The sequence below is a fragment of the Aulonocara stuartgranti genome, assembly GCF_965226115.1.
Source record: "Aulonocara stuartgranti genome assembly, chromosome: 16".
Taxonomy (NCBI): Eukaryota; Metazoa; Chordata; class Actinopteri; order Cichliformes; family Cichlidae; genus Aulonocara; species Aulonocara stuartgranti.
Window position 1 is genome coordinate 9,710,309 of NC_138952.1, and position 24,644 is coordinate 9,734,952.

The window sequence follows — 24,644 nt, forward strand, 5'->3', positions numbered from 1 at the left end:
AAATCTTCAGAATGAGAGGGCCTCTTTTGATGTGTGTTTGCATTCCTTTCAGTGTTGGTGAAAGGGGAGCTGTTGAACGGTAGTGGAGGAGAGGAACACTTGAAACTGAACGAGGCGCTAAGAAAAACACACACCGGGTCTCATAACAAAAGTCCTGCACGTCTGAGACGAAGGGGGCAGAAGGTAAATTAACAGAGAGCGGAAGAGGAGTTCAGACAAAAGCAGGCGAGACCAGGGGAAAATCAATCCTGACGTGAAGAGCAAATTCATTAAGCAGGCGATTTTTCTCACTACTGCTTTCATCGTTGCTCCCACAACAAATGATTTTGCTCAGAAATAAATGGAATGATATGGCTCTCCTATGATCTTAGGTCACTGGCAGCTCATCTAGGGCTTGGTTTGGTTTTAGCCACATGCTGAATAGCCTTTTTTTTAAAAATATATAAAGTAGAAGATGATACATTTCAAATGAGGTGTTAGACATTTTGGGGTTACCGGTAGTTTTTTTGTGTTAAAGTTTTCCATTTGATCTTCCAAACAGGCAAAACGTCAATGAAAATGGGGGGACATCAACTGAACACTAATCCTAGGTGACCTGATGGATCTTAAGAGGTTAAGCCTCGAAGCAGAAAACATATCAGTGACAACTCCCCATTACCTCAGTCTTTTTCCGGTGCCTTGTGCGGTTACTGGCACGCCTGGACCGTCCATCGTAGCAAAGTCCTGGGGAAGGAAAATCAAGATGTGCAATCTCTCCTATAAACTACTCCTTTTCTATGAATCATCAAATACAATAATTTATTATAAATCTAGAATATGTTCAGCAGACTGCATGTGACAGGAAAGGAAGGATTTGGGTAATTAAATAAATATAAGATGTTTCTTTGTGTCTGTGCTCACTTCTAAATAGCAGTTTTGAATGTTTGCAAGATAATTCACTAAAGTGGGGAAAATCATCCAGTTTTTTGTGGCAGGAAGGAGCAAGAACAAAGATGAAAGTGAAGCTTAAGGTTTCGGATATGGTTAGTCTGGCCTTAACCACAGGCAAAGAAAAGCAGCTTTGCATTCAGATGAACAAAATAAATCATTTAGAACTGCAATCTGCGTAAGTCTTGTTTTGGGATTTTGTTGTTAGACTGACATTGCTGTGGTGTTTTTAGCTCTGCACTTCCAGGAAATCATTCGATCATCAGAATTTTGAGGCCGTCTGTAGAGCATCGCCTCCAGTGACCGTCCTGTAAGAGACCAGATAAATTTAAAAGCCTGGGTTCTGCTCAGGTGTAACATAAAAAAAGAAGACTCAATCAGATGCCTGCTCTGCCCTCTGAAGTCTCTGAGCCTGTGGTCACATGACACCAGAGGGTGGATGGGGGGGGGGGGGGGGACGACGCTGCTCGTCCTGCGACAGGCTGCCCAGCCAACCAGAAGATGAGTAAAGAAGTGCACCCTTGTTGTTTGTTCGCCTTTGGCCCCTGCCATCTGTCCGCTTAGTTCCTGACACCTGTACCAGCCCGTCAGAACTGGGCTCCCCTGTCATTGGGGGCAACAGGGTCTTGCCTGTAGGGAGAGATTGGTTAAGGGGGGTGGAGGGTGTAATGTAACAGCTCCAAGGTATTAAGGAAGGATGAGTGAGGGTGAAGTTGGGGCCACTTTTTCAAAAATGTGCTCAAATTTTCCAGTTATTGACAGTTTTTGCACCTGTTTTTTTATTTATTCGTTTCTTGCTAAACGACCTTTAAAGGTGTTTGCACCCCCAAACCCCTCTTAATCTAAGTATTGGCTCGAGGTTCAGAGGCAACTGGAAACCAAATAGTTGGCTTGCTGTAAAAGCATGGAAACGGCCATTAATGCGATGCCAGATGTTCATCAGGCGGCAATGTTAAGGGGAGGATTCTCAGTCAGGCTGCTTGAAAGGCGAACACGGTTGCTCCGAGCTCTGGTCTGTTCATGGGCACATCTTATCCGAGCCAACAGGGATCACCACCAAAAACTAGTCGGCTTTTTGGCCAACTCTAAATACGATAAAGGCCCATGAAAGAGCAAATTAGATTCTATCACTAAGGTGATGTCAGAGTGACGGACTTCTCAGAGACGAGATGGCTCGCTGGCGAGCTCAGCGACATTTTTGGCAGCAGAAAAAAAGAAACAGATGTAGCCTAAACCTGTTAGTCGCCCACCTCTAATCGGCTTACATTGGCTCACTGACAGGCGACTGGCACCTCCGAAGGGTAACAGACATGGCTGCTAGTACGCACACCTCACAATAAAGCATGACATGTTGGAAATCCACATGAAACCGAAAACAACGCTTCACACGTTTGCCTGGTAGGAACCAGATCACTGAGCAATTAGGTTTCCATTTGAATGACAGTATCATTCTCCACATTCCTAATTGTGTATTTACCTGGTGTCACACCATCCCGTGTTTTAATATGTTACAACATAGGCTCCACTAATGTAATTTATTATCATCAGGCTGCTCTGAAAGCTCCCTGAAAAGCCTTCAGTCGATCCAAAATACACAATGAGACAACTAACTGGGACTAGAAAGAGAGATCCGTGTTCTTCTATATTAACGTCTCTTTTTTGGCGCAATTTAAAATCCAGAATTGAATTTTAAAATACTTCTCCTCTTGATTAGGCCCCATCTTATCTTGAAGACCTCACAGTATCATATAATCCCAACAGAGCACTGGCTTAGTTGTGGTTCCTTGAGATTCTAAAAGTAGAATGGGAGTTAGAGACTTCAGCTATCAGGCCTCTCTTCTGTTGAACCAGCTCCCAGTTTGGATTCAGGAGACAGACACCCTCTCTGCTTTTAAGATTAGACTTCAAACTTTAAGATATAAGCTTTCTAAAAAAGCTTATAGTTTGGGATGGATCAGGTGACCCTCCCTAACACAAAGTGAGCCGGGTGTTGTTGTGGATAGGTGCTGTATAACTGAATTATTTTGTGGTTTCTTTGCAGCCAAAAATCACATTTGTTTCTCGTATATAAGCAACAATTAATATCCTCTGGATGTTGTTTGTGTTCTTTGGGCACATATTAGGTCATAAACACATTTGGTTTATAAGATCTGAGGTTGTTTTAATCAGCTAGCTGCAAACAGGTGTGAGGAGAGGACAGAAACCTGCAGACCCAACACCCCCCTGTGATTACATGCAGTTGTTCATTCTCTTGTCTTTCCAGCATTGTGACAAACGTTTTCTCACCAGTGTCTGAAAGCATGTGGAAGAGCAACGACCACAAGCTAGCCAGAATGACTTTTCCCTTCTAGGCCAGCCCGGTGGTGGGGGGCTGGTGGGGGAGGTGGATGGAGAGACTGGGTCTTATTTGCTCTCAGCAGAGGATGATCTTGTAGGTCCCACCAAGTCAAACAAGTGGCAGGTTGCCAAGTCATCGAGCCTTTCACACAGACATGAGGAGGTATTGACACAGTGCGTGAGGCTAAAACCTCAGCGCTGAGGGCCACTCACATTTACAATTGGAACAGAAGGGGCTCCATGAACTCATTACATCAAACTGAGAAACCTGAGGGTGTGTGTGTGTGTGTTCAAGGCTTTTCGGTTACACTGGCCCAATAAACACATATGCACACCTATGGAGATATGCTACAAACACACTATAGCAAGACAGTTTTTGTTAGTTCAGTATGAAAAAAAATTCACCTCTCTTGCTTCCTGTGCCGTCTGTTATGTCAGCAGTAATTGCTGAGAGTAATTTACTTATTTAATGTTTGGCTTCCTGAAAGCCCAACTGTGCAATTCTACAATCTCCAGATTTTAATGTTGGGTCTTTTTCCAACTTAAATTCTATTTTGTAGCTTAAAGATTGTTGAAATTTGTTTGGCTTGTGAATGGAAACATTTGTGCTCTGTTAAACTTAGCTCTGTTTTTGTTAGTCTAGTGGTTCTCAAACTGTGGGGTGGGACCCTCTGTTGGGGTATTTGACCCACTGTAAGGGGTCAGTTTTTTGTTCTTTGCTTTTATTTTTTTGTTACTATTCATGTTAATAATTGAAGATAAATGTGGACTGTAAAGTGGGAATTAGTCTGAGTTTCTGAAGAGGGGCATGCAAGAAAAAGTTTGAGAACTGGTGTGCTAGATGTGAGAATGATGAGTATCTTTTTCGCTCGTTAGAAGAAAAGGACAATGTTTAAATATTTTTCAATGCAAGAAAAAAAATGTTTTGAGTTGATTTCCCAGAATGACAGAACACTAATACATTACTACAATACATTAATACAACTGTCTGACTTTTCTGTATTATTATTATTATTATTATTATTATTATTACGCTGTTTTTGCTTCTGCAGGACTTTGAGTTCAGCACAGTACTTCCTTCACCACATGATGTTTTCCTTGATCAGTTTTTTGACCTTATGTTCTTATGTGTGTCTTGCCTCTGCAGCTTGTGACAGAAATTGAAGAGCAGCATGGAAACTTCAGCTCCAACAGCAACTGACAAGAAGGAGTGTAAGAGTTCTGGTCTGGATGGAAGCAGCTTCTCAGAACTCCCGAAGAAACCCTCGCCCACCACTCTGACCAGAGGTACATCCGTATCCGTTTGCTCTTTCCTCATTGTAAGGTGGAAGTACAGCAGAAGAGATGACAGATTAGAGCTTTGACATAATACTTGTCAAAGTAATTTGTTAAAAAAAAAAAAAATCAGCTTCTCTTTGGCGCCTTCAAACACCAGAATCTGGACCTTTGTCTTTAGGTTTCTGCACTCTGCACTGCAGTGAACTGCTGCTCACTAAGTAGTTGGGTGGCACATGAAAATGCTCAAAGATGGGGGCTGCATGTTTCAGAGATGTCAGAGAATGAGTGATGAAAAAATGTTATAATGAGGTCGAAAGACCTTGTTCTCACCTCCCGAGTGTAAATTTCATGAATTACTAAAAAAGGCTGGCACAGCAGTGGACGACATGGTGTATCAGAGGCCGTGGATAAAGAGGAGGGAGGAGGGAAGCACCTTTGAAATGCTAACAAGATGTCGTATGACATTGTGGCGTTAGCGCTATTTCTGCTTAATGATGGGCTTGGTGGCCTGCCACAAGAGGAGCCATGAGCATTAATTGTTTAGGGATGCGTGGTGAGAAACTAGGGCGTTTCAGTGCGTCCTCTCTGGCACCTCCACAAAGGGTCCAAAAGTTTTTCAAACCAGCGATAAGAAAATATTGCACTTGCCATAACATGAATTATTCAGTCGTTTACACAGTTGTGACCATTGTGTGTCACGGAGGCTGTGGGGGTTGAATTTTCATAACCTTGCCCCATTGAAAAGCAGCAGGCTGCAACCATCAGGGGTTATTTGTGCTTGTGAGGTAACAGTGAGGGTGCTGGGTGTCCAAGACTTCGTCTCATAATTAAAAGATGAGAGCTCATGTTTTCATTAGTGAGTGTGTGATGAAAACTCATCATAACGAGGTTGGAGGACCTTGTTGGGGCCTCTGAGGTACAAGTGTTATAAATTACTAACGCCGGCTGGTGGACACTGAACCCCCTCAGAAAGATGCTCTGGCATCAAGTGAGAGGCCACTGCAGCGAATTCAAGTTGTTTTACTGTTTAATGAAGTGCCTGATGCCCTGGCATCACAAAGCTCACTTTGTCACACAGGGGAACCTTTAAAGTAGGACATTAGTATGTCATTAGATAGTTTTAAGGCTTTTGCTTTCAATTTGGATCATGCCTCCTTTTCGTTTCTTATATTAGTATGCAGATTCAAACAAAAAATATAGGACGATTGTGAATACATCAAGTAGTTCTGTACTGGTAAACTTTTAGGGCCTTGTTTGTTCTGCTTAGTCGTATTTGAAATGGAATTTTTAAGTACTCAAACTACATTTAAAAGTACCCGCGTCCTACTCCTAACCCTAACCCCAGATGGATTTCCGTTGACCAAGTGGGTGTAAGGTTTAGGTTTAGGTTCAGATCCACTCTTCTTAAAGAATTTCTTCCTCTTAGGAAGACCAAAATGGAAATGCTTTTTAAAGAAAAATTACCGATGTGGTCTCATTACAGGACATAAAATGCTGCCAGTCTTCCACAATACCATGATAGCACATGGTGTGTTTTAGAGTGAGTAGCTTCACTCACTGCCTGTGACGCTATTGGATGCACAAGGATAATAGTTCAATTTTAAAAGAGCTATAGGTTTCTTGTTGTGATAAGTCGCAGGTTTATCAGCCTTCAGACTGTTTAGGAGCCTTGTTTCACTTTAAAACCAATTATCAGAATTGGTTACCTTGGGAGAGTTTAAGTCTGACTTAAAGGAACGAGAGAATAACTCTTTTACTCAGTGTGATTGTTTTAATGTACTTTTAATTTGATCTGTTATTGTATATTTTACACATGTTGGTATGGGATATTGTATTTGTTTTAAATGTTATATACTTATGTGGTATGCGTATTTTGACTTTTGTTGCCATGATGCCAGGTCTCTCTTGAAAATGAGATTTTTAATCTCAATGAGATTTTTTACCTGGATAAAGGACTAATAAAAAAAAAAAAAAAAACAGTATCCCTGCAAGTTGAAAAAGGATGACTACTCTGAGCTTTAACGGTGACACCAAATGGTCCCCTGTATAGTCCATATGCAGTGAGGTTATTTTTGAAAATATAACTCCACAATGGAATAGTGTAACGCAAGGAGAAACAACCCGTGAACATCTTGTTCTCCATAATCCCTTCTGTCAGCTGGTCACGAATCTCATCACTTTGCTTGTGTTTCATGGAGACTTGCATTGCCTTGTTGAACTTGTCTGTGTCTCTGAGTGTGGAAACATAATGGAAGTTTGTGTCTGGTTTCTAATAGAGTGTGTTAGGATCCAAGGGGAAAGAAGAAGTAGGATGAGGATAAAGGGAAAGGGGAATGCTGGCACAAACGCCCAGATCAGATTGAGTCCATCTGATAAGAATCAGACTTGTTTCTCAGGGTCTTGTTAATGGTTTTAAATGGGCACCCACATTCTGTGTGACAGCCTGCATCTGTCTCGGTGCAGGGCGTGCTTCCACAGGCTCGCCTCCCGCAACCTGATTCCCAGGCCCAGGGATTTACGAGTGCTTCAGCATGTCAGAATAACATGTGTTCAGATTAGGTGCCCACTTCCAGGACTGTAAAACATCTCACAATTTCAAAGGGAAACCTGTGATTGATACAACCCCCTCCCCACTTTGCACCAAAGTGTACATGCGCTCAGATGTGCTACTCTCCTCTGACCTCGACTGACGAAGAGTGACGGTTTCAAACACAGACCTGCCAGAGTTCTTTTACGACTCCCGTTATATTCAGAAAAAGTTTGCCAGAGAGAATTTTTCCATCATCGCTCATTTTTGTGTTGACTGTACGAGGCCAGTGGAGCAGACAAGCTGGGTAATGCTGATTATTTCTGCCTAACCACAGTGTTGTCTTCATCTTTCTTAGAATTTGCCAGAGGCTTGTGAAGCCTTTGCAAAGATCGATGATCCTCAGCATATAAAACGTAATGTCCACAGATAGTTATTCTCAGCACTGATGTATCTAAGGAGAGTGCCAATAGAAGAAAAATGACCTCACTTTCGAGAGCCCTTACTGCAAAAGCATTAAATCACTTCTTCCAGTCTTTCCTCATGAAAATAGATCAGAAATAAGTCTTACTACTCTAACTCGAAATATCTCTGAAACAGAAATCCAAAAAACGTCTGTTTCTGTTCCTACGGGTATTTGAATGTAACTCCTTGGAGCCTTTTATTAGGGTAACTATGAGTAACTTTCTGAAGGCTAAAAATGGATCATATATTACAATAAGCAGAAAACAAATTGCATCTGCAACTTTTCTTCTAGATTTAAAATGCTGGAATCATCTGATTACTAAGTTTGAGTCCATTTTATTGGACTAAGAAAATTTTATTCTGAATCAGGTACCTGTCAGCAGGTGAATCTCTTGCTTTTTAGCCCTATGCTGAACACAGTTTCAGAAACTAGAAGATACAAAGATCTTTAATGTCAAGATCTAAGATCTTGACATTAAAGTCCAAAATTGTCACCAAAGGTTCAAGACTGGTTTCTGGTCTCCACAAGGGTACAGCTGTAGTACCATAGAGGTTACCACCCATGAGATAAGCTGTTTTACACGTAAAGGTACCGAAAGCGTAGCATAGATGGATGAAGACATGGTGTGTAGTATAATTGGTCTTTCTGGGAGTGGAGGGTGGATTTGCGATAAGGAACTGGGTGTTAATTATGGTTATCATTGGGTAAGTCTCAGAACTTGAGTCTGAGGGTCTCTGCTGAGGTCTCTGCCTTATGCACGGGGCCTTTCTCTGGATGGTGCTCTGGAGTGGGTCACGGCCCTCCCTGGCAGAGAAAAATGTCCCAGAGAAAAATAGACCTCCCCCCATCCCTCCCCGTCCACAGGGCTACTCCAAAGGGACAGCCACTAATCTTCCTGAGAAAGAGATTTCTGCTTTTCTTTCTGTGCTCCTAAATGAGGCTCTTACACTGTTGTGGTTCCACCGAACAGTTCAGAGGTGGAGGAGGGGGTGGGGGCACTCACTGGCCAGAGTTATGCAGGGATGACTCCATTCATGTTATACCCCTGTGCCCCCCTTGGGGTTCAACTCCTTGGCCCTCCACCTTGGTTGAAAGAATCACAGAATTCATCTTGTGATGCCTGAAGAACTCAACTAAAAAAAGAAAAATGCAGTTCCTCACAATTCTTCCTGAATTATTCTTTGAAGGAGGCAAGTTAAGTTGGCAGTAAAAATTCAACCTTATGTTATGTGTCCTGTTTAAAGAGGTGCTGTAGATTGAATTACATGGCTACACACAAAAAAAAAACCCACCTCCCCTGGGTCTGAAAGCCACCAAACATGTCACGGGTTTCATTTTTAACAGTATATATCCCCACTGAGGAGAGGGAATCGACTCTTATCAGTTGTCATTTACAGTAACATTTTGTAACATATCAATAATGCCTTCCCTGATACTTGAGAAGACTTGCAAGCAACAAGCTTACAGGAAGGCCTATTGACCAAGTCCCAGTGTTTATTTTCCTGTCAGGGTCTATAGCAGCACACTATCAGGAACTCACTGCTGTCCTCCAAGGATGACTTCAAGAGATGCCGATATTGTTTCTGTCCCGGAAAGACTTTCAATTTACAGCTTTTATTTCCAGATTTATAGCTTTGTTGTCTGCAGGATCGGCTTATACCTGTTTAGATTTCATACCTGATAGCTCCAGTATGTGTTTCAACCAAGTGACTACAGGCAGAAACAAGTTAAATTCAAGACTTCTGATGCTACTTTACCAAAAGTGCAATGGAAATAGATGAAATTTAAAAAATGTACATTTTTCAAGTAAACAGACTGATGTCAGTTCAACATCAAAACAAGTGATCTGATTGTCTGGAGAGGTCAAAAACACTAGCACTGTGTGCTTTACGTGAAATGACATAAAGCATTTAAACTGAATTTAACATCACTTAGAATCTTTCAAGGCACATTAGAAAGTGTGTATTAAAGAAATATTAGGTTAAGAACCTGTCTTAAGTCTGCGCAAGCTCAAGCTGGAAACATTGAATTTGTCTTTTTACACATGGACATGGACATGAACAGCATCTTCAGAAAGAAGCAAGTCAAAATCTATTTTGCCAATTTCCAGTTCAAGTCATTGATAATATGATATGATCTCATGGTAAACACATTAGAGCGTTACCTGAAGATGTTGGAATGGCCAGAAGCTCCTAGGTGTAAGCTTCAAAGCAATGTGTGACAAGTGGATTGCAACATTTTGAGCCATGAATTCATCCCCTAAGTTGAGACTGTTAGCAGAGCTTTACACTATGTTGTTTCTAAAAAAAAATTTTTGCAGAGGTCATAAAATGACTTCTGTGAAGTGATCTAAACATAGCAGCCACACTGAAAAGGGTCCAGAGGTCGGTGTGAAGATGATCTTGAGCTGGTGATCAGCCAAATTTAAATTTGGTTTATCTTTTGATTTTTAGCAACTTTTTTCAGTAGCTTCTTTGATCGCATCTCATATTCACATCTTCCCACCAGCTAGCATTCTTACAATACTTGAACGGTTGACTGGCTTTCTGGGCGCTTAAGTTAATTCATGTGGCTCTTATGAACAGTTAAGTAATCCTGATGTCTATGTCTGCCTCTCTGTCTTATCTAGTGTTTCACTTTAGGCCTCTGGCTGGCTAAGACAGAATTCAAAGATTAGATATGCTAAGTGAAAGCAGAAGGAGGACATCTTGTTTTGTTTTTTGGCCTTGCTGATTGCTGTGCTGTAGCCAAAAACACTCATTTCTGATCCCTGAGCTTTTGCTGAAGCCTTTATCATTAGTTATTGTAGGCAGTTCTCATCACAAAGTGGCTGGCCTACAAAATAAGTACAAGAGGAGGCAATAAGAAGCAATGGTGTGGCTGTCCTCCAGAGACTGGGATCAATTGGCTACAAGGGTTTCCAGTCTAATTTATGGTATATAATCAAACATTTGGGTATTTTATGTAAAACTGAATTATGAATACATTCCCAGTATTCTTTTTTATGTTTATAGCAAAGAAACCCCAACTTGAGTCCAACCAAGGAGTTCAGAGGAATTCCTAACGAGCTCCAAGCACCACAGAGACATTTCTTTCTACTTTTGAAAAAGAATATCACAAGACAAATGTTTATTTTACAGATTGCTTAGAAGACAGCCGGAGAGAAAAATATTAAACAGCCCAATGTTAACACTGTATTTTCTGAATCTATTGTATGCCAACTCAATGGAGGGCTAACAGCCTTTGGCAGCTCTCTAATGTGGTTAGGAAACATAAATCAGGCTCAAATGAGAGGACAATTCTGATACTGGTTGTTTCTTTGGAGCTCCGCCTCTGCTTCAAAGCCTCCAGAATTAAAAAAGCAATGTGGTATGCTTTGGGCAATGTCTGTGGATATAAATCTCTCTGTACCAGAGGTGTCTACACGCACAAGAACCAAAGACAACATGCTACATTCCTCGCAGTTTACAAGTAGAGAGAGAGGAGGTGGAGGCAATATATGGATGCTTTAGGGGATTAGCCAACACCCCGTCAACCAGCTTTCTCTCCCTATCCTTCAAGTCCCTTCCTTGCACTTCCCTTTTTCTTTTTGTGCTTCATCCTCTCTTAAGCAGAAAGCCCTTTCCCAGCATGCAGAGTGTAATCCATGCCCCCACCTCTCAGACACTTCCTGCCTGTTTTGTTTGTGGACTCATGGAAATCTGCCCAAGAAGGTGCCTATAACTCTTCTCTAAGGTGTCGGCTCAAGCAACTGCTTTTTTTTTTTTTTTGCCATGGGAAGATGCTCCATGTTATCAAAGAACTTGTTGAAAGTCAGCGACTGCGCTTTTCGACCTCTCCGCCCCAGCGTAATCCTCAGTATCCTTCAGACTAGAGTTCCCAGTCTGCCAGCCTCGGCTACTTTCATCCGCTAATGTAGCCCTAACACTCACAGTTCAAGTGAAGCCAAATAAACGTCCGAGGAGTTTAGACGTGGTAAAACAAAAATGTGTGCTAGCTGTAAACACAGGCGGGAGGTGCTTATATAAACAGGCCCAGTTCATATGGCTGAGTTGTTCTCGGGGCGGACAGTTTGTGGTCAGGCTCTTCCGGTTCTTATCCCCTAACCTCCCCCTTGACTGCAGGCACAGCTGTGGTCCGCCCTCGTAGAAACACTGCTGGAGGAAAAGGATTAAGGGGGAAGAAAGCCCACTGACCCATGATGAGACAAGCATGTCTGTGGTTAAGAGAATATAGGACCTCAGAACGTCTGCATCCACATAACAGCTCTCTGGGGATAATGTTCTCAAATGTTTCACACAAGACCCCCTCGACTCCGGCCGCCCAACAGATAAGGTATGTGCCAGCCACAGTAAGCCGCTGGACAAAAGGTGTCTTTAAAATTAATGCCTGGTGTAATTGTGTTGTAGCTGAAAGCAAGAGGAGGAAATTGATTTTTGCCATCAGTGAAATTCCTCCTGGGGGACACACTGGTTCTTTTAATTACAGCTATAAGGTTTCAACACCTCAGTCTCTTGCCTCTGGTAGCGTTTAGCAATTAGCCTAATCACCCACAGCTCTGGGGAACAGTCACACTTGTTCATACACATCACCTGCCAGCCTTTGGTTCAAACTTTTAAATAAAACGGTCATGGATGGAAACAATCTCAGACCATCCTGCCCTGTCAGCAGCAGCTGGGTTTGCAGCGGAGGCGGAGGAATTCCATAAACATTTATGAAAAAATAAACTTTTACAATATTTTTCGTAGTCACATCCCCAGGAGGGAGAAATCTTCCTCCAGACGGAGCGTCCAGCCATGAGTCCGGCCGCCCCCAGTGGCCTCGTTTGGGCAACCAGCAAAATAAGTAGATATCTGAGTCAAGAGTGGATACAATTTTCATAAAATATTTATTTTCACTGATGAATATTCACTGTGTGTGGGATTCAAAGTTCAGAATAAAGACAAGTTTCTAAAGCTATATACCATATAAACAATTTCTTACTTCTGGGCCTGGAAGTAGTAGTCCCATTTTATTTTATTTTATTTTTACCATAGTGCTTTTAACTGTTAACGCTTTGTAAGCTTCTATTACTTTACCAGCAGGAAAAACTTGTGCACTAAACCTTAAACACTCAAGAGAATTATTGGCAGAATTAGTTTTTAATTGATGAAGTTTTCAACTCTAGTGAGAAGTGGATGGGGATTGTCTTTACACTGTATATTACTACCAAACAGACAGCTGTTGAGGTACACATGCACATTTTTGGGGAGGTGTCTGTGAGGCCACAGCATAGATTTAACACAGTGTTATAAATTTAATGACTTTCATATTTTTCTAATTACATAAAAAACAGAGTATCTTGTAATTACATTACATCCAAAGGATACAAGTAATGCCCAAGTCATGAAACCAGCCCATTAGCTTTCAAGTGGAAGTTGTGCCTTACAGCTGAAACCAACATGTCTCAAAAGGCATAACTTTTTCTCTCAAGCCAAAGGATCTCCATTTTTGGTTTGAGCCACTCTCCTCACAGCTTGTTGTTTGGCAAATAGTTGTTGAGAGTTTTCATCCAGTCGGCATCTTACGTACAAACTACAGGGGACTGGTGCAGTGCTGTATTCCTCTTTGCAAACAGTTTCATCTAGTAACAGCAAGAAATGTCCAGCATTCACCAACCAGTCGAGGAGTAAATCTTTTTCCATATTTTTCCATCCAAGCTAGGATACACTTAAAAATCTATCCCCAGTTCCTCACTACCTTCTGTTTTTAAGCTAAGCTAAGCTAAGTTAAGCAAAACAAGTCTCAACTTGAGCCATGAGCTCCATCTTTTCATCCCACACAGGGGAAAAAAGCAAAAGTTTCCCAATTGCCCACCTACTTCTGTAAGATCACTCCACTGATATATCACCATATATCAAATGGAATCATATATAGCCACCTGCTATCATAACATTTGAGTTGTCTTGTCATATGAAACAAAAAAGGCAATAAGCTGAATCTCATACAATTTTTTCATATATAGAATAGAAGATAAATTCCAGTTGGGGACTGGTTTTCCTGTACAGTTCTTTATGTCGCCTTCTTTACTCCAGGATTTAAAAAAAACACAACAACAACAACAAAAAAAACAAAAAACGCTATAATTTGGAAATATATTCTACCAGCCATAAGTATCCATTTGCTACATCCTCTTATTCTTTGTGAGAAAATTCTTCAGGACTTTGTTTCTATTAGTTGCACTGCTCTGTAATCACAGCTAAGCCTGTCATGAGGCCCCTGGATGGTTGTCATGGCCCTTCGAAAAGAAAAAAAGCAAACAAAATGCTGCCATATGGAAAACTAATTTGTAATGTCATTCATCATCCAGCTGCAAGAAAAATGCAGGAATAAAGTCAGTCGTTCTAACAGCTGGGTAGCAACACATGATTGAGTGGTATTCCTGGCTAAAAGCATCCACCCTGTTTCTAGAAACAGGATGTCTGAGATCTGAATCGTAAATTCTCCTCATTTTGACTCATCCTAACACGACACATGTCCCTGCTTTTGGTCTGTTAACCTATCACTTTACGCTTGAATTGCCTTAGTGTTCATATGTATAGCAAACAGATCTTAGCTAAGCTGCCATTGTATTGTTTATTGGGTTTCTGAATACACTACACACCAGCGAGGCAGCTGTGCAGATTAGGAATGCAACCTGAGACTCACAAGATATTAAATCTCATTTGGCAAACTCAGAGAACCTAAAGAAATGACCACTATTAAGTTGCACATGAACTTAAAATTGATGGAAAAAGTAGAAAAGTATCTTCCCAAGGCAACACAAGCAGCAAGGACTAAGCAGTACATAGATATTTTAAAATACACTCATATATTTTCAAAAGTGGTTAGAAATTATCCTTCATAATGTTTCTCCTTTCAGTGTTTTGTCAGTAAAGTCGTGCTGGTGGTTTCATTTAATGTTTTGCATTTTATGTGAAGAGCGTGGAGGGGGACACAGTGCTAATACATCACTGAATAACACGCGGCTCATAATACCTTAATGTTAAAATTTAGATTTGTCAATGAAATTTGTTCATTTGGGGGAAATAACGCCCTCTTTGTAAAGCCTTTAGACTTTGCTGACAAAAAAAAAAGTAGCTTTTCTACTTTGTGAGCATTGGTGTTTACTGGGTCCATTTGGGTCTGAACTGAAACACTTAAGACACAAAACTAACCATCATTCATGTTCTGTGAGGCAGAATTGCCACTTTTGTCAGTGGAGTCTGGTGGAGTGTAATGGCAGAGGTGCTAGTTGGAGAAAGTAAAGTGAACAGTTCCCCAGTATCTTCAAGCTAAGCTAAGCTAAACAAGTCTCGACTTGAGCCATGAGCTCAATCTGTGTATCCTGCACAGGGCAAGAAAGCAAATATGCTTCTCAGTGTGTCCACCGAGATATCTCCTCTCATATATAGCCAGCTGTTATCATAAAAGCTAACATGTCTTGTTACATAAAGTGCAATGAAGTGTAAATATAATGGCTTCACTTCCTGTCTGACATCAGGTAAAAACTGTGATATATGTCTAGAGTCTCTGTCCAAGCAGTCCATGGCTTTAGTTTGTGTTTCTGCTTTTTATTACACGTAACATACTGAAAGAAACTCGATCCTCAACCGAGTGAAATTAATCACTGCTGTGACTTCTCACTTGTTGCTTTAGTAGAAAGTACAGAGATAAATGCATCATGTAAATCATCCTAAAAATATTAAGATAGAATTTCTTTCTATACCGTCCAGCCCTATAAGCTGCTTGGGATGCTTTGGTACATGTACAACACATGAATGGTGTTCAAATTCAGCTTTTACATTCTTAGAAAATACCAAGCATATTCCCAGACTTACCTCTGCCAAGTAAAGATAATGTTTTCTTATGCAAAGCTATAATTACACTTGTACAGTGAAGTTTCCCACTTTTTTCCCCCCTACATCTAATCAATAGTCTGCAAATGAGCGTTTATTTAGCTGAAGGCTGTGTGTGTTAGGCATTTGTGTTAGTATAGTATGTAAGCTTGTTGTGTTTTGCTTGCCAGGTGATTTCCCCTGATGGTGTCAGCTAAGCCTGAGAATTCCTGGTTTGGGCTTCAAAGGATACTGGGGTCATCCCCTGACAGCAACAAATACAGACATGTTCAGGGCAGACACAGATCTGAAAAATATCCCGTCTGTCTGTTTGACCGCTTTCATCGCACTTTGCACGGGCCTGAAGATTTGTATAAACTATTTCACAAAGAAACTGCAATGCTTCAACTGAAAACCAGTCACGAGTCCAGTGCTGCCTCACAAACACAGACTCAGATATTTGCCAAGACCATTTGTTTACACTGGATAATTTTATTCTTTCCTCCTGCTTTAACTTTAGAAATTCATTACTCTTTGAAATCAAACAAACAAGAGAGAGAGGGCTTTTTTTGAAGAGGTCATTCAGTAAATATAGCACATCCACTCTAAACCGGTCTAAACTTTAGCAACACTGCAGAATTACAAAGTAGCACTTTTTGTTTCCATGATCCAGACATCCAGACTTTTATTGTCAAAATCAGAAAATTCATACAGTCAAAGAATTGGGCTTGGTATGTGATGCTTAACTGTTAGCAAAAGAGAAAAACAAAGACATTTAAGAAAGTATAAAGAAGTGTAAACATGAATGGAAAACATTATGTAAAATGTAAAAATGGTATATAAGGTAGTGTTTGGAAGTGGTCATAGTGGTAAGTATTTAGTATATGTTCTGGGGTTTTTGCAGGAATTATAAGAAAGAATTTAATATTCCTGCAGAACAACAGCACATATACTGGCTGCTCAGCTCTGCAACATGTGCTGCACACAGTACTGACACGATTAAACAGAGGAGTTGGAACTGCACTGCTGGGCAAGCTGTGTAATTATAAAATTAAATTGCCTCAGTCATCTTTTCCTTTGTATTATGTTCTGTAAAAGACAAGTTTCCATAACTGGACAGTTATCAGTCGTTGATATCCCACATCATTTTTATGTTCTAGTATTAACTCATCTTTGGTAGCTTCTTTGTTCTTGGGTACAAGCTGTCTTGCTGAAAGGCAAGTGTGTGTGATATTGTTGTGCAGACTGAGGCACTTTCTTTCCAGGTGCACAGCAGAAAATACGCACTGCTTTTTGAATGCATACATGATTTAAACTGTTAATTTTGGAATCATGACTATCTTCCTGTCTTTATTAGAAGTGAAAAAGAAGTTTTGGAGAAGATCTAGTTAACCTCAGATAGTTTAAACTGTGTCTATGCTCTTTGCATGAGTGCTGTGCACATTCTTTAAGTGTTAGCTTTGGCGAAACAGGTTTGAGATGCTTAAGCGATAAAGGTACTGTAAATCCTCTTTATTCAACAGAGTTGTAGTCTTAGGGAGAATCTGGCCCATCTGAAATTCCCACGGAACAAAGAAGGAGGGAAGGGGGGAAGGGGTGAGGGGGGCGACTGAGGGGAAGAGAGAAAGAGAGAGGGAGAGGGTACTCAGCTGAAGAGGGGGTATTGTTTACATATCAAGACACTTCCTCTAACGCCGAGGAAAAGCTGTAATTTGCCTTGCAAGGTTTTACACTTTAATTTCTCCATTGTGCAGGGGGATAACCCCTTATTATAGAGAAGGAAGTAGCCGTAAGCCTCGGACAGAGGCTGAGGGCTCACAGAGAGCCTCAGTGAGTTTTTGACCCCCTCTTCTTCCCTTGCTCTCAATCTGGATTTTTTACTTTTTCATTTCTGTGGCCATTTTGGCTGTTCATTAGCACTCAACGTCGTCTGGGCACTTTCCAATTAACGCTCCGCTCCAGGTAATATTTCCTTCCTGTGAGGCCAGGCGAGCTACATTGGTGCAGACTCATAGGCGTCGTGGCCCAAAGAATGGAGGGGGGGATGGTTCAGGTTGCCAAAACCATGGGGTCCCTTACCATTTACAGACTGGAAATCACTTAATAAAATCATCCCAACTTTTGGAAAATTGAATGCAAAAGCCATTACATGACAAGCAAGCCAATTAACATCCAGACTGGGTGCTTGAACCTTAAGCTGTAATGACAGACGTGAGCAAATATTGACCTAACCTATAAATGTTCCAAGAAGGGTAAAATATATGGATACTGCAGAGCTATCCATCAACACGTCATTAAGTTGTGTATTTAGTCTAAAAAAATCTGCACATGGTTTATGTTTTCATATATTTTCAGTGCTGTTTAAGTTGAAGTGACAAGTGTCCAAACTTTTTATGGAAGCTGATTAATCTCAACACATTTTCACACAAGTTCCAAAGTCCCTGAAAGACAGCAGGGATCACAGTACCTCAACAGACTGGAGCTGAAATAATTAGAACATGACTTAATCAATTGTGTACATCAGTTGAAGTTGGAGTTTCAGGATGGGTTGATTTTAAACTATTAGTTGTGAAGGCTAGCTAGCTGAAAAGTGCACTTATAGGCTAGCTCATCCCCTGCTTTAGCGTTTTAATTTATGTTTATTTCAACACGACTTCAAAAGATATCATAAACTCGTCAGAAAAGAAATCACTGACATTATGAAGAAATCAGATTTCAGGCTTTTTCCATCCCTCTCATATAAACTGAGGTTTTGATCGCTGAAACCAAATGAAGCTCCCTCCATGACTAAAACCCGCAGCTGATGCAGACCCTAGTTTTTCCAGTACATCATTCATATTCATGTTTGGGAAAAGGGTTTCAATAATTAACACTGGCTTTCTTTTGATTAACATCAGCTAACATTTTCCTACTGTTAAGATATATACGACTTTCTAGATGTCAAACATAGCACCAAGCTGGCATACTTAGCTAGCCTCCTCACTAGCAAAATCAATTATGAATCCACATTGTTATTTTAGTCCTGACATGTAGTTTAGTCTAGTGTTTGTGATCTGGTTGTTACTGCTACTGATTAGTGGATGAGATTTTTAAGCTACTAGCTAGTGCTGCTAATCAGGCCATGTTAAACCCATTTGTAAAAGCTTTTCTTAGTATATTTCAAGGTAAATTATGACTTTGTTAGGATACGCTGACTAGCTCATTCACCAGCAGCGAAGCTGTTTGTGCAGGTGTGCATCAATGTACCAGGCTGTTGCTGATTCTGTTCAATGGGTCTTGTGGAAAATTGTGTGTGTGTGTGTGTGTGTGTGTGTGTGTGTGTGTGTGTGTGTGTGTGTGTGTGTGTGTTGTCCTGACTGGTTAAAGTATAGCTTTGGCAGTTTGTCACAGTAATCGAGACGGTGTAATTGCCCCTGAACTTCTCCACGGGGCAGATGGAGAAAAAAACAATAATACACAGCTTTTATTTTGGGTGACTCTCACGCTCATATAAGGACAGGATATCAGAGCAGCTCACCATACTAACCTGAATATTTATGAATTCTTTTCTGTAATTTTAAAAAATTTGTGAGAGAGTATGGAGCACATTAGCTCAACTCTTCACACTAGAAATTTCATACCTATTACATACAGTGGTTTTTGTTGGCCTCGCTGGGTGTTTTTGTAGTCTCATGTTCACCAAAAATGCTCTGAAAAATATTTTCCTTCAAAAAGTTACAGATAAAAGTAACAACTCAAACCACGCTGAACATCCTCAATGACATGTCAAACACTGACATTTAAGATATTCTTGATGTTCAAAATCTTATTAATATCAAAACTTCTAAACACATGCAGGCTTTATTTCTTTAAGCACCACTAAACTCTGTTTTTTATGAAGACCAACATCTGCATGCACATTAACCTTCATCCTTCTCGTCCACTGTCTAACTAACTTTCTCTCTTTCACTCGGCTGCCACATAGTGACTAGCACTATTAGCCTGTCATAACACGGCACATATAACCGGAGGTGATCCGAGGTCTCACTGAACCAAGTGTCCCTGGGGGCCTAGAGCTGTAGCAGTTGAACCCGATCACTACCTCGTGGTCTGGGGTGATGGGTACCACATGTAAGCAGAGGCAACCGCTAGCCCTAATAGTAGCTGACAAGTGGCGGTCTGATGGGGGGGGGAGGGATCACTATAGAAACATAACCCTGTTTCAATAAGACCTGCGGTGGCGGGCTTGCTTAAAATAAAGTCTTTGTATGGTAGAAAAACTGAGCTTATGGATTGCTTGGTCTCCCCAGGTTTGGCAGACAGTGTAAATAAAATGTGTTCCACGACCTGTTGGGTCAGTCAAAATCAAAGTTTATTTGTTCCACTAGTTATCAAAACTATAAGCCCAGTCTCACTGCCAAAGTAGCACATATAGGTGCTTGCTGAGGCTCTATCATATTTTAATTGGTACTCTTTAGCATCCTTAGACTAGATAGAATAAATATAGTGAACGTATATTCTAACCTCTTAAAGTCCACCAAGTCGTCAGGTGCATTCAGGTTATTAGCAGGGTTTGAGTTCAGATAACATACCCAGAGACTTGTGCTTTTTTTTGCAGGACATTACCTTGAAGCACAGTCTGGCTTTCTTACCAGGCTGTGTTGTGTACTGAAATGCTAACTCTAGTAAATGTTCCTCCTTGTCTGCTGTGTGACTCACAACACCGCACAAGAAGAAGAGCTATCACCAATTCATGGGGGAATATACAAAATTCACAGCTCTGCTGGAGTGTCAAATGGTACTAATGCTAGATGGACAGAAATAGGACAGTGGTGTTTTTCGTGACACGGTACGTCTCAGGAATGAATGCATGCCTCAGCGCCACTGGTGTGTGGGCTCACACTGAAAAAAGCAGAATGGATTTTAGATATAATGAATACTGTATGCCCCGCAAAGCTGTGAGTGTTTGCTGTAAGACTAACCCTTTAGCTACCAGTCTGGGAGAAGATGACAGAGAAAAACCTAACTAGCTACCTGAGACATACATACAAGTCTAGAAACATTAATGGGTTTAGAGAGAACATGGACAGGAGACAGATTTTTGCTACTTATACCACTGAGAAGAGTTGTACGGTCAAGATATGCCCCCAAAATTCTCTGTTACACAAATCCAGCAACACAGCTGGCATTTGGCCCATATGAGGTGGATGTATGGCTGAGTTGAAACAGTGAGTCTCTGACTTAGCAGTAAAAACCAAATGTGGTCCAAAAAACTGCAAATATAGGCAACATTTGGGCCAAACACAATCCGGGGTGTGAACTAGTAGGCACTGGAAAGAAAAACACTGGATATTAGTGGAGCTGCCAAATTCACCATCGTCTTTATGGTTTTTTGCCGCAGTCATGATTCATTCCCCAGCACCCAAACCTCAGCATATGGCGTCACTTCTCACAGTGTTTGTTGTGAACTTTAATGTGGAGCCTATAAAAGTAGATTAAGAATAATACAGTGGCAGCATGTGGCACCCTTTTCTCCACAGAAAGAGCATGGGTTGGTTGTTGAACATCACAACTGTGCCACATGTGGATCATTACGAGAGCCAGGCAGGGATTGTTAAAACTTCAATGTGCTTTTATATTAGTGCTTTGAAGCAGAGCAAAGGAAAAATACTTTCTAATCAAGGGCCCGGAAGAACAAATGCCACAGTGATCAAACTGTAGAAAGACCCATCTCCAGCTCAAGACGCCAGTCATGTTTACTGAAGGAAAACCCAAACTAAATAGTAAAAGATTGATAAAATAGGTCCATCTGTATTTACTATTTGTTTTGTTCAGTAACTCGTTCTGGAAAATTCTTTAAGAAGGCATCAAATAACACTTTCTCATTACGATAAATGGAATTCATATCTGGAAACAGACGGTAAATACAATTTAGCAGGCCCTCCCTTTTTGGATCGAGTCAAGATAAGCATACAAGAGTTTGCCCTGCATTATTTCTGGAGTTTGGCATGAGTCCACACTGTAATTGTTTCACTATGTCGCTAGTCAGTTGCACAATCACTAAGACATTAGGGCGTCTTATTTTAGCCCTCCAAAACATCAAGGTCTGATGAAATGCCACTGTTATCACCACGTTGTGCTCTCAGTAAAAACATTTGACTGCCAGACTCTTAAATTTGTTCTCCAAATGTTTCATTTTCTATGTTGATGGAAGCTCTCCAGCACTGATTCAGTCTACATGTGGGCTCAATGACAGAGTGCGCATACAGTCCAGTCAAGTATGGCTAACCCAATGTTTGTATGCAAAAACATTTGGTTTGCAATTTAACAATGCAGTAGAGATTTTAAATTACAGTATAAAAATGACAGAGTTTTACGATATGATGACACAACTTCAAACATCTGTGTCACAAATAATGATGTCAGGCTTCAACATGGTACACCCAGAATGAAGTATTCCTTCTCAAGAAAAAACACAACAAAAAGTGTCAAAAATTCATGAAGCGGAGGCCAAGTTGTCCTGACTTTGAATCACCAATAGTAATAGGGTGTCTACCATTAAAAGACTGACGATCTTAGTAAGTGTAAAAGTATCACCTAGGAAAACTATTAACTATTAATAAAGCAAAAAGATGGAGCATGGTTTGCAGCCTCCAAGTGAATACACAGTTGGAGATATGATCAGGTCTGCAGTAGCACTGATGATAAAACTAGCAATGTGCACCCAGCTTAGTGGCATAGGATAGCTTGTTAGCTTGAAAAAATACATGAATGGAGACTTCTGCATTTTGTTGTATGGCACTCAACATTCAGCGCAAAATGCCAGGTTTCCACGGCACGACATGCCCAAATCATACTGCTGAGAATCCCTGGAAATTTGTGTGTACAGCTGTTAACTTGGACACTCCACTTCATGGCATTATTAACTTTATAAGTTACCAGCTCGTTGATGAACAAGTAAAGTTTGGGTATTTTTCTGAGGAGCTTGTGGTGGAGACAGTCTTAGAGCTTAAACAAGATCTAAAAACGTTGTATTTTAAATATGTCAGTATTGTGAAGTGCTTGTTTATGAGGTTCATTCCACCAAATTAGCAACGTTAAAAAATGCACACACAGAAAATGAAAATTAGCCAAAAGACATCATATTCTTCCAAATGCCCATCCTCAAACTCTTATATGGGCAAGAGTCCTAAAAGAATACATAAAAGTGTACTTTATAGCCGTCCTGATTGCATGCTCTGTGCACAAATTCTGATGAGTATGACATCGGGGATTAATGTCATAATGAAGTCATTATGCTAACACTGGATGACGAGTTCTTACCACAACCATGAGCTGAAAGAAATGACAAATATGTTATAGACATGGGATCCTTTAAGAGAAAAAATAGTTCAAAACAGAATTTTAAATTAAATGCAGCTCTTTAATTTGGTCCTTTATCCTCAGAATGTAAGGTCTGTCACTCTGAGATGAATTTCCGATACGAGACAAATTTCTGCAATCACTGCTCTGCTGCCTGGATCTCTTGTAGTTTCAAGTTACACACATCAGGGCTTTAGAAAGTTCAGAACACACATGCTTTTTCTTCATTGTCAACTAGCTGATTGTATGGCTGTCGTCACCAGTTCTCCACCAAAGCAGCCTTGAAGTTTCCACTCACTGTGAAAATGCTTATTTTATTTTGACATTTGCATGTTTTGACATATTCACTGAAACACTGTAAGGCTACATATGTCGAGTGTAGAGTCAATGAAACCACAATGGAGTCCAGATGCTGGGTGAAGAATGCCAATAGGAATCTGGTGGATCAATTTAGAAGTCAATTCCTTTTTCCTAGATGGTGCAAACTAGATATCCTCCTTTAAATCCACTTTCCCTTTAAGCCACTTGTGTTCTGAAAGTAATCTGAAGGCTTGAACAGCAAATCAGTGGTATTCTTAGCCTGAGATGACCATATTAAGAAGTTCCTCTCTTGATGACATCATATAGAGTCAAAAATAGGACATTTTATGACATTTTATATATACAGATCTATATAGTATTTTATGATACAGTCTGTGTCATATTAAAGTTCTGTCAAGTTATAAGTTCAGGTGGTGCAAAAGTGTTTCAGACCCATGCGTGATGTTTGTCCAGCCTGCCTTGAATCAATATTTCTCTTTGCCACCATGGCGTTGTGTTTAAAGGAGGTGAGCTGAAGACACGTGTACAGCCCGCTTTGACCCCCTGACATGTTTACTATGCTGTTAAGATTGCTTTGAGGAGTGTGTGAGCAGAATTTAGCGATGGAGTCACAGTTGGCTGTGCTCCAAAAATAGCGCGCAAAGGCCTCGGTGTGCAGTCCTATTGGCAGTTGCAGCTGGGCTTCGGGTGTGGCCGTTGCTTTTCTTATGACGTATTTTTTGTAGAAATACAAATTAACAGGATTATCCCCTATTTTCATATTTGAGTTCTGGGAAAATCTGTTGCAAAGTAAGTCCTCATTCAGCAGCTGGTACTGAAGTGGGTTTGAGCAAGGCATCAGCTGAAGGCTGGTCGCTCGGGTCAGGCGGCTCAGTGGAGGTCTGTGGTTAAACTGGGCAGATTCTCAGTGTTAATATAAACAAGGAAGTGTGAAAAACATTTTTTACACATGCAAAAAAATCTTTAAACGGCACAAAATAAGTGGTCAATTTATCTTCCTGTTTGTTACATTTCATCATTTATTATCATTATCATTATTATTATTGTTCCATCAAAATAATTTAGACTGAAATAGAATTGATACTTCCCATTCCAAAGGAAAGCTCCTAGTATGTAAAAGTTACAAAACTCTAGAGCCACTTCCTCATGATTGAGAGCCCTTCCTGTCTGTATCCATAAAGGTGTTTGTCAGATAAAGGAGATTCCCCTGCAGGCTCACCCCGCCGTGACTCAACTCTCAGAGTGTCACACAAGGGAAGTATCGTGTTAGCTAATTTTATCACACAATGCACGCTGCTGTCATTGCAGCTCCGGTGACAAATGACGCCTTATCTTGAGGGCTGTTGTTTGTTGTTGCTGAGTAATGTCCTAGCCACTCGCTCCCGTCTCTGGAGCTTTCATCTGCTCGCCTGTCAATTGTCACAAACCGCAGTCACGTGCGCGCACACACACAAACAGCGACACAATCGAAAATGCTCAAGTAGCGCTCTGCAGAAACAACGCAAACTTTCTTTGATATGTACACAAACTCAAGTGTCATTTCCCCCATGGGAGGGTTGCTTTCTATGTTCGCTTTTTCCTCTCTGATTTA

The 24,644-nt window shown here is 40.8% G+C and overlaps 1 protein-coding gene across 1 annotated transcript in view; it reads left to right on the forward strand.

The window, feature by feature from the left end:
• gli2a (GLI family zinc finger 2a) overlaps positions 1 to 24,644 on the forward strand; it is an 82,981-nt gene that overhangs the window by 13,305 nt on the left and 45,032 nt on the right. The window contains exon 2 of the mRNA XM_082508341.1: positions 4,412 to 4,551. Coding sequence (XP_082364467.1) covers positions 4,437 to 4,551 — 115 coding nt within the window. The 5' untranslated portion in view covers positions 4,412 to 4,436. The remainder of the gene's footprint in view (positions 1 to 4,411; positions 4,552 to 24,644) is intronic.